The 13,586-nt window shown below is 43.3% G+C and overlaps 1 protein-coding gene across 11 annotated transcripts in view; it reads right to left on the bottom strand.

The window, feature by feature from the left end:
* PPP1R12B (protein phosphatase 1 regulatory subunit 12B) overlaps positions 1-13,586 on the bottom strand; it is a 124,742-nt gene that overhangs the window by 29,447 nt on the left and 81,709 nt on the right. The window contains exon 1 of one of the 11 annotated variants that reach the window (XM_075055321.1): positions 995-1,692. The exons of the other annotated variants lie outside the window; for them this stretch is intronic. Within the exon in view, the coding sequence (XP_074911422.1) occupies positions 995-1,096 (102 nt within the window). The 5' untranslated portion in view covers positions 1,097-1,692. Of the gene's footprint in view, positions 1-994; positions 1,693-13,586 lie in introns of those variants that run through there. 11 annotated transcript variants of the gene reach the window in all.

The following is a 13,586-nucleotide window of genomic DNA, read 5'->3' as shown; positions in this document are numbered from 1 at the left end:
AAAGCACAGACTCCTACCCCTGGGTTAAACAGTTAACAGCCCAGGGGCAACCAGCAGCCAGGAAAACCATTGAGGCTGAAGTTCCCGAGGTCAGGGACTGCTTCCATTAACACTAGGCAGCAGGTTAAAACCCTTTTTACATATTTTGGGCAATACTTTTTCCTGACCAGGATCTGTCACTTCAAAAGGAGCAGACAACGCGTATCAGATTTGAGCAAACACCAGTGCTCAGATTAATTTAAATCTTACATCTAAAATTAGCCTGCCTTTTTAAAACTAATTCCTCCAGGCTTTGACTCCGGCATGATAATATTTCTTGACCGCGAAGAGACTGCCCGTATAACCATACGGACCCAGAGAGTTTCATGACAGCCTCTCACATGATTCCAGAGCTATTAGCAATAATGTTACAAAATGTTCCCAACTTTCAAACACCTTGGTAGATGGGCACACCAGCTCTGGTTTGGGGAGGACTAGTTAACTACCTTGACTTACCTCCTGCTACAGGTGGTTTTCTTCATTTTTTTGTTGTTGTTGAAATTATTAAACTATACCACAGGTCAGCATAGCCCCAAGGGTGAAAGCTGGATAGCAAACCTTGTTTCTCCAGCAATATCAAAGCATTTATGGAAAGAGCGCAGTTTAACAAGCTGGTCAGGTTTTGCCTCATTTTCATCAGTGAGGTTTTTGCCCAGCAATAGCCTACCAAGAGAGTGACGTTTCTGTGAAAAGCAGGATAGGGGGGAAGCTACCATCACAGCAACTCCCTACAGCTGTTAATGCAAATAATCCCAGTGCGAGGGCTCTGGCAGCTTGCTTAAAACCTGTTGCTGCAGAGGCACCTTCCCAAGTTTCATTTAAATCATCCTCTTTCCAAAGCAAACCACAGACACAGGTCTCCAAGGGTAAGACAACAAACCACCACCACCAGTCTCTGCTCAGAGCACGTGCCCAGCAGGTCTCTGTGTAATACAGAAAGGAAAAAGCTGCTTACTCTGAGTGTCTTTGCGATCGGGGAAGGAGAGGACGGGGGAGAATCTGACTGAGCCTTCCTGCTGCGCGCATATTCTTTACTCCTGGTGTACAAAGACGACATGGCCTCACGGGCTGGGTGTCTTTGAGAAGCAATACAAGTCTTGCTCTCCTGTCGCTTGACGGCGCTGGGCAGGTCCTTCTTCCAAGGTCAGAACAAACTAATTAAACTATTCACAGCTCTGGTAATTAAACCCTGCTGTTTAGGGTGTATAATTTTAGGCATTAATCTGCTGCAGGGAGAGCTGAGGCTCCACAATGTTTCTTGTCCGAGAAGAAGAGAAAGTGTCAAGGACTCGCTGTGCTCCAGCGCTGGGCGTTGCTGCGTGCCAACCTCAACGGCTGGGCCCCATCCTGACTTCTCCGCAAAAGGACATTTCCCCTCATCCAGAGTGTATGCCACAGGACCAGAGCAATCTCCCCCCAAAACTGCAGGAGGCAAAAAACTCCCGGCTCAAGAGAGAGAGCAGGAAAACTGGCTGGATTTATCTAGACACGAAGCTTTTGGGAAAAAAAAGAAAAGAAAAGAAAAGAAAACCAAAACCTGTTTTGCTCCGGAGCGCTGCTGTAAGCTCTCTGCCGTCACTGCGCAGAGTTGCACACTTTAAGCGAAACGCGAAAGCATAAATCAGGAACAAACGCTGGTTTGGAAAGGGGCAGTCCAGATGAAGTTGTGTTTTGTTCTGTCCTCCTCCTCCCGGGCCCGTTACCCACGCGCAGGCTTCTCCCGGCCCTCCCCGCCACTGCCTTCTGACATTCCAGATCCTGACTCGCTCCGCGAGGAATGCTGGAGGGCAGCCAGCAGCAGTGATTCGCTTTCAGCTTGGGATTTAGGCTGCCACTTGTAGGGAAAAAAGGAAAAAAACGAAAAAAAAAAAAAGGGGGGGGGGGGCAAGAAAAGAAAATAACTTACAGGCTCCTAAGGCCTGGTGGGCTATGAGCGGGAGGTCAGAGGCAAATTGACGGCACTTTGCAAAGCTTAAATTCTAGCACGTGTTTTGTGGCTGCAACAAAGGGAGATATTTTAAAGGACGCGGAGCAGTTCATACCATTAAAGGGAGGACACACTCATGCAGCACAACAGGATTTTTGTTGTTTGCTCATAAGCCTGTTTGGAGCTGCAAGAAGGCAACACAGAGCTTGTGTAATGTATGCTCATTCAAACAAGCATTTGGGATTGAGAAGGAAGTGAGAGGCGCTTGGAAGAAAGGAACAAGGGTACCTCTTAAACTTTCAGCTAGCCCTTTGTGAAGCTGTGCTGCTGCTGCACAACCTAGCTCCCTGGAAAACTGCTGTGCAGTGTCTCAGAGACAGCAAGACTGCTCACTGCAAAGGCAAGTGGATGCCCCTCATGTCCCATCTAAATAAGCCCATAGGATGGTCATTTGAACAATGCCCACAAACACCCAGTGGGTGCACTGATTTCATAGCTCTCATACACTAAATACAGTCTTGCAACCATAAGGTTGCAAATTTAGGTTTTTGCTGGAAAGTCATCAGCCCAGGTATCTGCACTGGACCAGTTCTGGTAAGGCAGCATTAACGAAACAGTACCACCCCAAAGGATGTGTCCTCATCTGGACTCATTCACACCCACCTGAACCAGCTACTGACCAAGTCGCTGGGTGCCTGCAGTTAACCTATCTGCAGCACATGTTCTGCTCCAGCTCCACAGGCTGCTTTATCATGAAACATTTCCTAGCAAGTGCAGAAGAATATCTCTATAAAAATATTCTAAAAGTATTACTACACTTGGCTATGTCTCCATTGATCTGAAATATTGCCCCTTTTTTTGCACACCGCTTGGCAACCGTGTAATTTTACTGACACATAGTTGGGGAAGGATGCTTGGAATAGCAGCTGCATTAATTTCCCCTGCCATCCAGCACGTTCACTAACTAGGGGCAATGAATACAGCATCGCCATGTAACCACAAGGAGAGGGAAATGGGGCTGTGGGATTGTCCTTCTCTAGGAAAGTCACTTCGAGATCAGGTTTCTACTTGATACCTCATTGTGAGGACGGAGGGGATTCATTATTCACTGACTGCGGGGCGGGGGGGGGGGGGAGAGTTTGGAGACGTCTAAAGCTGCCTGGCAATATTTCTGCATTCCCTTTTAAAGGTATGGAAATTAAGTCCAGACACACAAGAAGGTAGCAGCAGGCACCCCGCTGCTCAAGGAGACTGTGGCAGGACCTTGATCTTTCCAGTTTCCAACTGTTACACTCTTCACCCTCACCCTCCACCTCTCCCAACAAGCTGGAGTCTGACTCTGCTGTACAGCGACAAAATAGTTCAGACATTTTGAATGCATATTTACAGAACTTGGACACACAGGTGTTGCTTTGGCACTGGTCTCAGTTTCTGGGGTTTCAAAACAGTACGAGTGAAACTGGGCTAACCCGTGTGGCCACCAGCAGACCAGAGTGTCTCAATCACAATTACAAGGCTGACAAAGCCCAGCTTAGTCACCAAGGTGGAGTTAAACAGCTATAAATTGCAGGGTTTTGCTTTCTCTCCCATCCACTCCTAAATGAACCGTTGCCACTTCCCTTCATGGTCACATTTCTGCTGAGGAGGGGCGGGAAAGCTCCAAAAATCAACATTTTGGTACAGAGCTCACAGCCTGAGCCTCAAAGCAAAACAAAATCTGAGCTTTTTATTCCCTACTAATTAAAAGTTAATCAGTCATCAAGTGCAGATGCCTCACAGATTGACAAAACACATCTTGGTGGACAGTAACTTATTTTAAAGAGAAGGGGTGCCATGAGAATTAGTATCCTTAGCCAGGAGAAAGACAGCAGAATAAGATGCAATATGGCAAAACACACCAGGTTTCATCATTATTTCAACGAAGGTGCCTAACTTACGGGTTTCTTCTTGCTGTTTTGTATGGTTTACTTTCAAGCGTTCCCCTAAGTATGAAACCCAACTCTTCCTTTGCAGGGCTGCTGTCCTCACATCCTGATGTTTGTAATACTCAAGGTCATGGTTTAGATCTGTTTCTGTCTGTTCAGGATATTCCTCAGTAAGAACCAGCAGCCTGGTCTGTGCTGTGGTGCTACTTACTTTGCTAAGGAATATTTATTTATACAGCTACCAGAAAGACATGCAAAAAAAAAAAAATCATCTTCCATGAGCATTTCCACAACCACTGGACACAAACCTCTGAGACTGCCCGGACTGTTAAATTCATGCTGCAGTGTATTTCTGGGCAAAATTACCTTAAAGTTTCTTCTCATCTTTGAGTACAGCAGCACAACTGTACCATAGTATACTTCCTATATTTATATGAAATAGTGTATTTCCTGGACTTAGAGCTATGGTCTTGACTGTGATCACTCTTTTCAGACATCTTTCCTTTTCCTTTCAGATGGCTGTCTTCTCCCTTCCTTTGGTAATGACACCTTCGTTTGTAGCCAGTTTTTTTAATTAGTTAGAGGGGAGGACACATATCCAAGAAAATGAAGTACCAGAAAAAGGATGAAGCCCTGAGCTAAATGAGGGAAAAATTACAAACACTCCTTTTATCTGTGTTGAAAATCTTCACCTACAGAATGTGACACTGATAAAATAAATTTAAGCAGCCGTGTAACTTTACAACCTGCAGCAGACAAAAATGGGAAACAAAACTAGGAGTTAAAGCCAGAGCTGCAGAACGATGATCACAGGTGATGTGAGCCCACAGCATGTTCTCTGGGAGTGCAGAGAAGGAAAGTAGAAGCCCTCTTGGGAGACCAGAATTCTAATAAAACTTGAAGGATGAGGGAGGGTAGCTGGTATTTTTGGAACAAATTATCCCAAAACTAATCTCCTCAAAGTCATAGCTGTCATTTCCCACATCACGTTTACCACACTCTCTTGTACATCATTGCATTACTTCCCATTCAGCTCACTTCTTTCATTCGTAGCCAAACCTATCTCCCCAGCACAGATAGCTACTGGAGAGCACACTGGCACTTCCAGCTACACAAGGCTCAGCTGATGGATGAGCTAAGCTGAAGACATGAACTGGGGCCATACAGCACCCAGATGCTCTCCACACCACGCACCTTCCCACAGGGCCTCCTTGGCCACATCTGTGAAATTGAACACAGCCAGGAACCATCCCTGTCCACGAGCACACAACCCTGCAGACCACTGAGCTGTTGGAAGGTCTCTGACATTGTCTCATCCTTGGCCAACCAATGCTCTTCCATGCACAACCTGGGCACTTGCGGTGACCGTTCCCAACAGGTGTCTTGGACACAGCCACACAAATTTAGAGGATAAGAGGGTTCCATAACATGGATGAGTCTTCCTTGCCAGCGGGCCTCAGTGCTAGAGAACAGTAAGTTAGTACGCTGGGACTAACTCACTCAGCCTTTGTGGATGGGGTCTCACCGGTGGTATAGCCCTTATTGCGACCCTCTCCTACGCTAGGCCAAGCAATGCAAGAACATTGAGGCTGTACTGTAGGGAAACGTGAATTATAACCCAACTGGATGAGCAGCAAGAGGGAGAGGTAGACAACACACTTCATGTTTTCCTTTGAACCTATTGCCAAGACCATTTTGCTCACTTTTCTTTGAGAAGCAGAGAACCCTCCCTTAATGCAGCCCCAGACACTGCGGGTACCCCCTTCTACCGAGTTTAGTTGTTTGCGATTCAATTAAAAAAATCTTTGCAAGCCTCACTTCTGGATTTCCCACCTGCAGGAGGAGAATGTGCTGTTTTGTGTGTTGAGTCATGTTCCAGTCCAGGGAAACACTGAAATATGTAATTCGTATTTTATGCAATACTTAAGTCAATTCTAAAGCCACATTTGTTCGCATGATACTTCTCTGGGAAGACAGAGCAAAATAAACTATCCTGGCAGTTGTTTCCAAGAGCCAGGCTACACAGCCGCTATATGCCCATAGAATAATTGTTCTGGGTCTAAAGTAGTTCTGTAAAAAAATCCAGATAAACTTAGTTTAAACATGAAAACCCCATTAACTATTGAACTACTGACACAGGGGATAAAGAGCAGAGTCAAGATTAGATTTCCTATTGCTTTTGTGTTCCTTGATTAGCATACAAAACTGAAATCCATAGTGTAAGAGTACTGTACCTCCCCCTTGTAATGTTTATACTGAAGGCAAAGTTTAATAAATCCTGCAGTTCCCTTCACCTCAGGATGTCCTGTATTTGTGATCATTTAAGCCCTAATGATGTGCAGGCTTTGCACACATTAAATGGTACCACTGCTTTGTCCGTAGAAGAGTTTCTTACTTGCCTTGCACTTGTCTTCCGATACATCCGCATCGGACACAAGCATTATTTGCAAAAGAAAAGCCTGTGATCAATCTGAGATTGGGTCTGACAAGCCAGGAATACTGGTTTGTTTTAACATGCAGGACTCCACAGTCAGATGAAAGGTTACGGTACCAGTGATTACTGCACCTCGGGTACTTGCATACCAGTTGTTTCTTCCTCTACGTGGGACCTTGCAGTAAGAAGTCTCTAGAGTATTACCAAAACATTTGGAAAGGAATTCACCTGCAAAGAAAAGGCTGAGTCTTGTTAAGCCTCCTTCTCTCACATCTTTATTCACTGCACCCATTGCTTTTTGTGCAAAGAAATTCTGCTGGTTCTGTAGAGAAACTGTTCATTTTGGTGCAAAATGAGTTGATTTGGAATTAGCAGCACTGTTACTTAACCCAGGAGATGCGACGAAAAGCCAGTCTTTAAAAGTTGTAATAAAAAACCTTCTTTTTTGTACAGCTAAGTCTCTATTATCCATGAACTGCAATCCAGTTTGCAGATACACTGTAAGAATCCAGAGGGGCTGCCATTACATGGGACAACTCAGGGTCAAAGCTGTAGCAGCTGTATTCACCGTAACACCCAACCCACTATTATTTTGGATAATGAAAAGTTGATTGAAAATATATGCTATATAAAAAACACTTTAAAACACTGTAAATAAATTACTTTGAAATTACATGCAAGCTTTAACAGGTTCAATTATAGCTTCGCAGGTTTTATTTAGAACTGAAAAAGGCAGTAACGGTTGTGTTCGGCAACAGAATGCTGAAGGGCTGTAGCGAAGAAATTATTGGTCAGGCAATAAGCTTTTTGTAAACGTGATGTGAAGGCACTGCAGCAGTTTGCCATAAATGGAATACAAACCATAGAAGTGAACAGGCTTTCATCTGCAGTGCACTGACTAGGATTCCCATGAGCAGATCTGGCGTTATGTCTCGCAGATAGGAAGCAGAAGGGAAGGATCTTCCTCTCCTCCCAAACACACACACACAGCAGCTGACAGTCTATAATTGCATGTATAGCATCATACTTCCCCCGCTTTTTATTCCCATCACTAAATTTATCATAAAAAGGCTGGAAGCTACGCCTATTGGGCATACCTGGATTAGCATTAAGCAGTAGAAGCAGATAATTTTAGTGTGGGCTGAGAATAGTACATTTTAAATATAAAACTTAAGAATTCTTTTCTTTTTGCTTTCTTACAAATACAGAAAATAAAAAGCAGTAGTGAAGAGAGTTTAAAAAGCACCATTCTCAGAACAGAAACATCATGTTAGCACCTGTCAGTGTCAAATTATGCATGCAGGAGAAAAGTCTTGCAGCAGTTCAGTGGAGCAGAATTGAGCTTTTGGAAGAACGGACAAGTTGCCTCAAACACTCGGATCCAGCATTTATAACAGGACAAGAAGCAGGGGTATCCACTGACACCTCTGGGGACCTCCCTGACTCCAGAGGTTGAAAACTGAATTTAAAGAGAAGATTGCAGAAGAGGGAGAAGGATTTCATTATCTTGAGTTCATCATTTCCAGAAGGGTTGGATGGCAATGGTAGCAATAATCAATAATAAAACCATGCTGGAGCAACAGACTTCCATTAGAGGGAGACAGATGTGGCAGTGACTGCTTTGCCAAAAATAAATGTCCCGGAGATGACAGATTTGATTCCATTCAAGGCTGTAAATGCAACCACGGTTACAAACCTAGAAGTCTGGGGCAACCCCAGCACTGCGTATTTTCATGCCATAATCCTCATGATGTCTACACACCAGTGCGAAGACTGATGTCTACAGATAACTTGCTTCACGTCCACCCAAAACCTGACTGTCTTTTCACAGTCAGCCTTCTTTCCTGAGCTCAATATCAAGTTTCATTCAAAAAAGCAGCATGATAAAATCCAGAGAGATGCTTTCCACTGTCCACTCAGAAGTCCAGTTTAGAGCATTCTTCGCGCCAAAAATCAAGTGATTTCATCCAGTTACTACCATTAAGGATAAAGTAGTGTTAGAACATATTTTCCAGGTGAAGTCGTTCAGCAGTTGCACTCTGCAAGTGTTTACGGACAGGTTCCCTCTTCCCCAGTCCAGCTTTCTTACAAAGGATGAAGAAGCACAAACATGCCGAGTTACAACGGAGGAATGCAGCAGAAATTTGCAAACATATTAACAGGCCACGTCAGGGAAAAGGAGAAAACAAACACTAATATAAGAACCAGATGTAAACATAGCTATTTCAAGCTAAGGGACTTTCCAAAATATGACATAAAGAAATAGAAATCTTGGGGCACTCACAACAGAGTCATGATCCATTTTGCTCTTTATCTAAATTCATCAGATTCTGCATACCTCCCACCTGCCCCAGCCACTCCACAGCTATAAACCCTTTCTGTCAGCTTGTCTGTGGAAGCAAGTGGCTGACACAAAGCAATATTCTAGTGTCACTGGCCAAACAGATGTATAACTTCAATACATTGCTATCTAACTATGTTTCAAGCCTATTTCTGGCCTTCCTTCAACAGCAGCAGATTCTGGTGCAGAAGGTTATGTTCGCTCCCAAGGATGAAATCTAGGAGCGATGAAAAAAAGCCTATCTATATATCTATATCTAAAAACCACAACCCACAACAGGGCCCGGCATTAGGTACATGCTAGGTACCTACTGTAATGAGTAACAAAAAGGTGCCGAGGTGTGAATTAAGCCAAAGCTGGTGGGCAATTCCTACCAAGAAGGACTTTTGCAGCTTAAGGATTCTCCATCTTGAGCTACCAAATAATGAAGTAGCTTCTGCCAAATAATGTTACTCCTAGCAGGGAAACTCCATGTCCAAAGCAAAAAACTAACAATAACATTCCAAACATGAGGCTCTTTCTGAAGAGAAGCATGTGGGAGGATATAAACTCAGAACAAAAAATGACCTTTTAAAGACAGGGACAAACAGCATTACCACACTTGAATCACTGGAACACACAATTTTTCCTACAGTGGCAGTTTCCAAAGGATATTTTATTGCCAGGGAATTTGACTTCAGTTTTCCAAACAATTCCTTGTTAGCCATCTGGCAACACAGCTTCTGCTTTTTGCTCCTTCTGGACATAGCTGGAAGATAAGTCATTTACTGCTTAAACATGGCACTGCACCATTCAGCACAGTACGTCCAGGCAACAAGGACTATCGGCTTTCACAGGGGCTTTGCCACATCGCCACAAAGGAACATTCACCAGCAGACAGGTGAGAAGGGCTAGGAAGGAAGCACCGAGTACGACAGATTTGAGTTGCATCTGCTAAAGCCATCTCCTATTGCCCGTGCACAACTGACCTATTCTCTAAGGCAGACAGCCCTGTCAACACGACACAGCCATTAAGGGCTACCCAGACACCTACTGCTGTATGCAGGAATTTTAATCCAGCAGATTGGATTTTTTGGAGGATGTCTTCAACTACATCAAGAGAGACATCCTCCCCACGGCCTGCTGGATGACTGACAACAAAGTACGATCATCAGGTCCCAGAGGGGCAGAGAACCTGCTATAAGTAGTTAAGCAGTTAGAGATATTTTTCCTTTCCATAATTTTGAGCATGTCATGATGAGACAGAGTTTGACAGTTTCAAAAAAAAAATTAACGTGATGCTCTGTTACATGTATAAGCACAAACAAAAGCTGTTAACCTTTAAAAAGTAAAAAATTACAAACACAATTAGACATAAAACAATAGTTAGATTTATTCTGTCTTTGGGATATATTCCAGGGAGCAATGCTGTTCCTCAGGCCAACAGGTCTAGGCTAGCAGCCACACTGAACTTGACTGGCCCTGTCTCCTGGAGTGGCTGCACTGTATCCACACTGCACTGGAGGTGGAGAGATGCAAACGCTTGGCACCAATCCTGCTGCCACCCTATCCATCACACTTCTCCCAGTTCCTTCTGGGAAGAAAGCAAAAGGATCCCGGGACACCTGTGAGATAGCCGCCATGTCGGCAAAGGGAAAGGACCCTGGGGTGAAATGGGATAATTTGAACTGACTGCAGAGGCCTCCCAGCAATGCCAGCAAAAGCCAAGGTATCTGGTGGGTATCCGATGCATTGCTAACCTCAGCTCCATTGCCTCAGGAGAAATTACTTGCTGACAACTGAGAAAGATTAGTCACCTCAGACTACACCGAAATTCCGAGAGTAATTTACTAAACAAGAAGTTAAAGCATAAAGTTACCTTAAATAGTTATGAGTCTATGACCTTGTAAATCATTCCTGGAGGACTCGCTATTTTGCTTCATCTTCCTGGGACTCGCAGATCAGATTTTAGCTGGTTTTGTGTTACTCATCTCCATCTCCATCGTGGACACTGCTTCACATTACACCTTCCTAATTCAGCAACTCGGTGAATTAGAGGAATTAACCTGAACGCATTTAGCTGTAACCCTGTAGTCTACATAGCAGACTTGGATTGCTTGGCTTTAAGCACAAACAATATGTTTTCCCAGAGCTGTAAATAGGAACTGAGCAGCCATGCTGATGATTTAAATGCTGTATCAACAGGGATAGTAGACAGCAAGTCTGATGCCCTTCTCAAAACATTAAGGTTAAGAAAAACCAGCACAAGCATATTAGGCTGGAGAACTCATGAGGCAAATCATCTGTGCAGATGTGAAATTTTTTGTAGAAATACTTGCAGAATGAATTTAAATTTCTATAGTGTCTTCCCTCTCCACCTCCCAAAGAACCCAGGGCACTCCAAACAATAAAACCATTCTTCACCATATTTAAAGCTCTATGGCAAAACGTTAGCTCATGCTCTGGCAGCAATTTTCTGCTATTTTATATTGCTAGTTATACACATATTAAAGATCTCCTTTCCTTGCAGCATACAAAACCCCTTATAGCATTTTGTTTATAAACAGGACTAAACAGAGCCAATCTCTCACAGCCTTACATTACACAAAATTAAACGCTCTACAATTTAACTATAGTCATGCAAGTGACGCACAGTACCACCTACGTTACCTTGGACATGGGCCAGATGGCTTCCCTCCCACATCACACTGCATCTATGCTAGAAGTAAATATTCAAGGGTAAAACCAGGGAAAAATACTTGTATCCTGAGTCCCCAGAAGGGACCCTGGGCTAGCAGCAGTAAGGCATAGGATGAAGAGTACCATATAGCACTATCTAGATTAAAAGATTTTACTTTCTTAGCAGCTAGCAAGAAGTTCACCTATTTTGTTCCCTTTTACTAGTCAACTTTCCCTTGTATCTCAGCAAAACAGCGCAGCCCATGAAGACATACCTTACCATATTAGGCAATGTGAGTCCAGAAAGTGGAAGACTCGGAGCCTTCCTTAGCTTAAAAAGACAGTCCTCAGGCATGTCTACAGCCTGCACAGTGCCACACTTCACTGCGCTGCAGTGGGGGAAGAGGGCAATAAAACAGTGGGATCTGGGGTAGTTGCTACGACTCCTAGGGCTCCCAATACATGCAGTCTGGCTATGACAGGCAAGTCACAAAACATTAACTAAAGCTATTTCTGATCTTTTAGTCGTTTATCAAATCCATCTTTTAAAAAATGTAATCATCATGATTACAGAAGCTAAATGGGAATCTCTGTGGAAGATAAAATGCCACTAAAAGCAAAAATATAGGTGAGACATAGAACATACCAAAATCAGGATTCCCAAGGCATAACTCTGAAACGGCTATAACATTAAGACATTTAGTTTGCCTAAGGGATTTTCCAGTTCATTGGTCTTCCCTTAGAATTCACAGAATCAAGCTTAGAAATTCAGTCCTTCTAAGATAGAGATTTAGTTTTTATTAGTATCCAGTTGCATCTGGTGATTTCATGTTAATAGTACAATTAGGCAGAACACATAATATTTACAAAGCAGAGTGGGCTTGAATGGTGTTTTGCAGAATGTAAACTACTCATGTTTTGTAAATCGAAGTACAGGCAGACAGGAATGGAGCCTATTTAATACACTTACTGTGATCACAATCCATAATCATATGTTTCAGTGTTATTCCTGCATAAAAGTTAATTCCATTAATGTGTCTGGGTTTTATACTGTGCTATACAGACTGTCCTAGAGAAAGTTCATGAGACAGATGTTTTCTTTGACACTTTTACTGCCCAGAAATTGTTACTTTACCAACATGACACTCAGTGCATTCCCCTGTATTTAAAGCTTTCCTTTGACAAACTATCTAACACACAGGTGAGGCACATTTGCAATGCCACTGAAGAGAAATGCAAGGAGATAAAATTCTTTAAATGATTACAAACATTTTTCTATTTCTGTTATGTATGGTATGACATTTAAAATACACTTTTCTTCCAAATTCATCCCCAATTTCTCCTGCTGTGTAATAGCAATGGCAGAAGTCAAGTATAAGTCAAAGCCAGAAGAGCCAGGGATAGGGAAAACCCTCTCCAAAATGTAACATTGGACCATTCTCTTTAGTCTTCATCACTATCTTTCAAATGCTGCATCCCAAACTAGAGCCACTGATTTACACCTGCACTGATTGTATTGTATTCGTACTCACTGGCTTCACTACAACTGAATTCTTGCTGATATTTCACAGTCACTGGCTTGCAGGGAGCAGGAAAAGTTTCCTAATGCCAGCCTACCCACACTGCTCAGCTGGGTACTAACATGATCTTTCAGACTCTTGCAATTTTTACTTTCTGAGAAATGGAGGCTAGACTGTGGCCAAACTTTTTTACCCTCCTCTGGTTTGAGCTCAGGTCTCCCCAGATTGAACAAAGACTTTTTCCTTTACATAGCCTTCCCAGTGGAACCATGCAAAAAACTCTCTTAAAGCTGCTTCCCCAGAGGCTTTTTCCAGCTGAAGTCCTTGTGCCCTTGAACATTTATTCCACAATAAAACTTTGTCTGCTCTTCCAACTTTCCACAATGCATCCAAGCAGTCTGCATCACAAGCAGAAAGGCGGGGTTGGTAGCAAAACACATGAAGGTTGCCTGACACATCCTATTACGAGACTGCTCGCAGTTGCCTAAAACTCAGCCAAAGCGTCTGGGCTGGTTTCCCACGCTGGTGCTCATAAGTTTCAGCCAAAATAATTCATCCACTTCTGAGAATTAAACCAACATGTGTTTGCTCCTTTTTCAAAAATCGCATCTACCTTTCCCTTGCTAAACTCCAGTGCTGCATAGTTTGGAGGAGGGAATTCAAGTAGGGCCTTTTTTGGCTGCCATGAAAATCTTCCTAATATCAGCCAAGATATAAACACTGGAGGGAAAAAATAACTGCT

Source organism: Buteo buteo, chromosome 23 (assembly GCF_964188355.1).
Source record: "Buteo buteo chromosome 23, bButBut1.hap1.1, whole genome shotgun sequence".
Lineage (NCBI taxonomy): Eukaryota > Metazoa > Chordata > Aves > Accipitriformes > Accipitridae > Buteo > Buteo buteo.
Note: the sequence above shows the minus strand (reverse complement) of the source record. Positions and strands in the feature narration are given on the sequence as shown.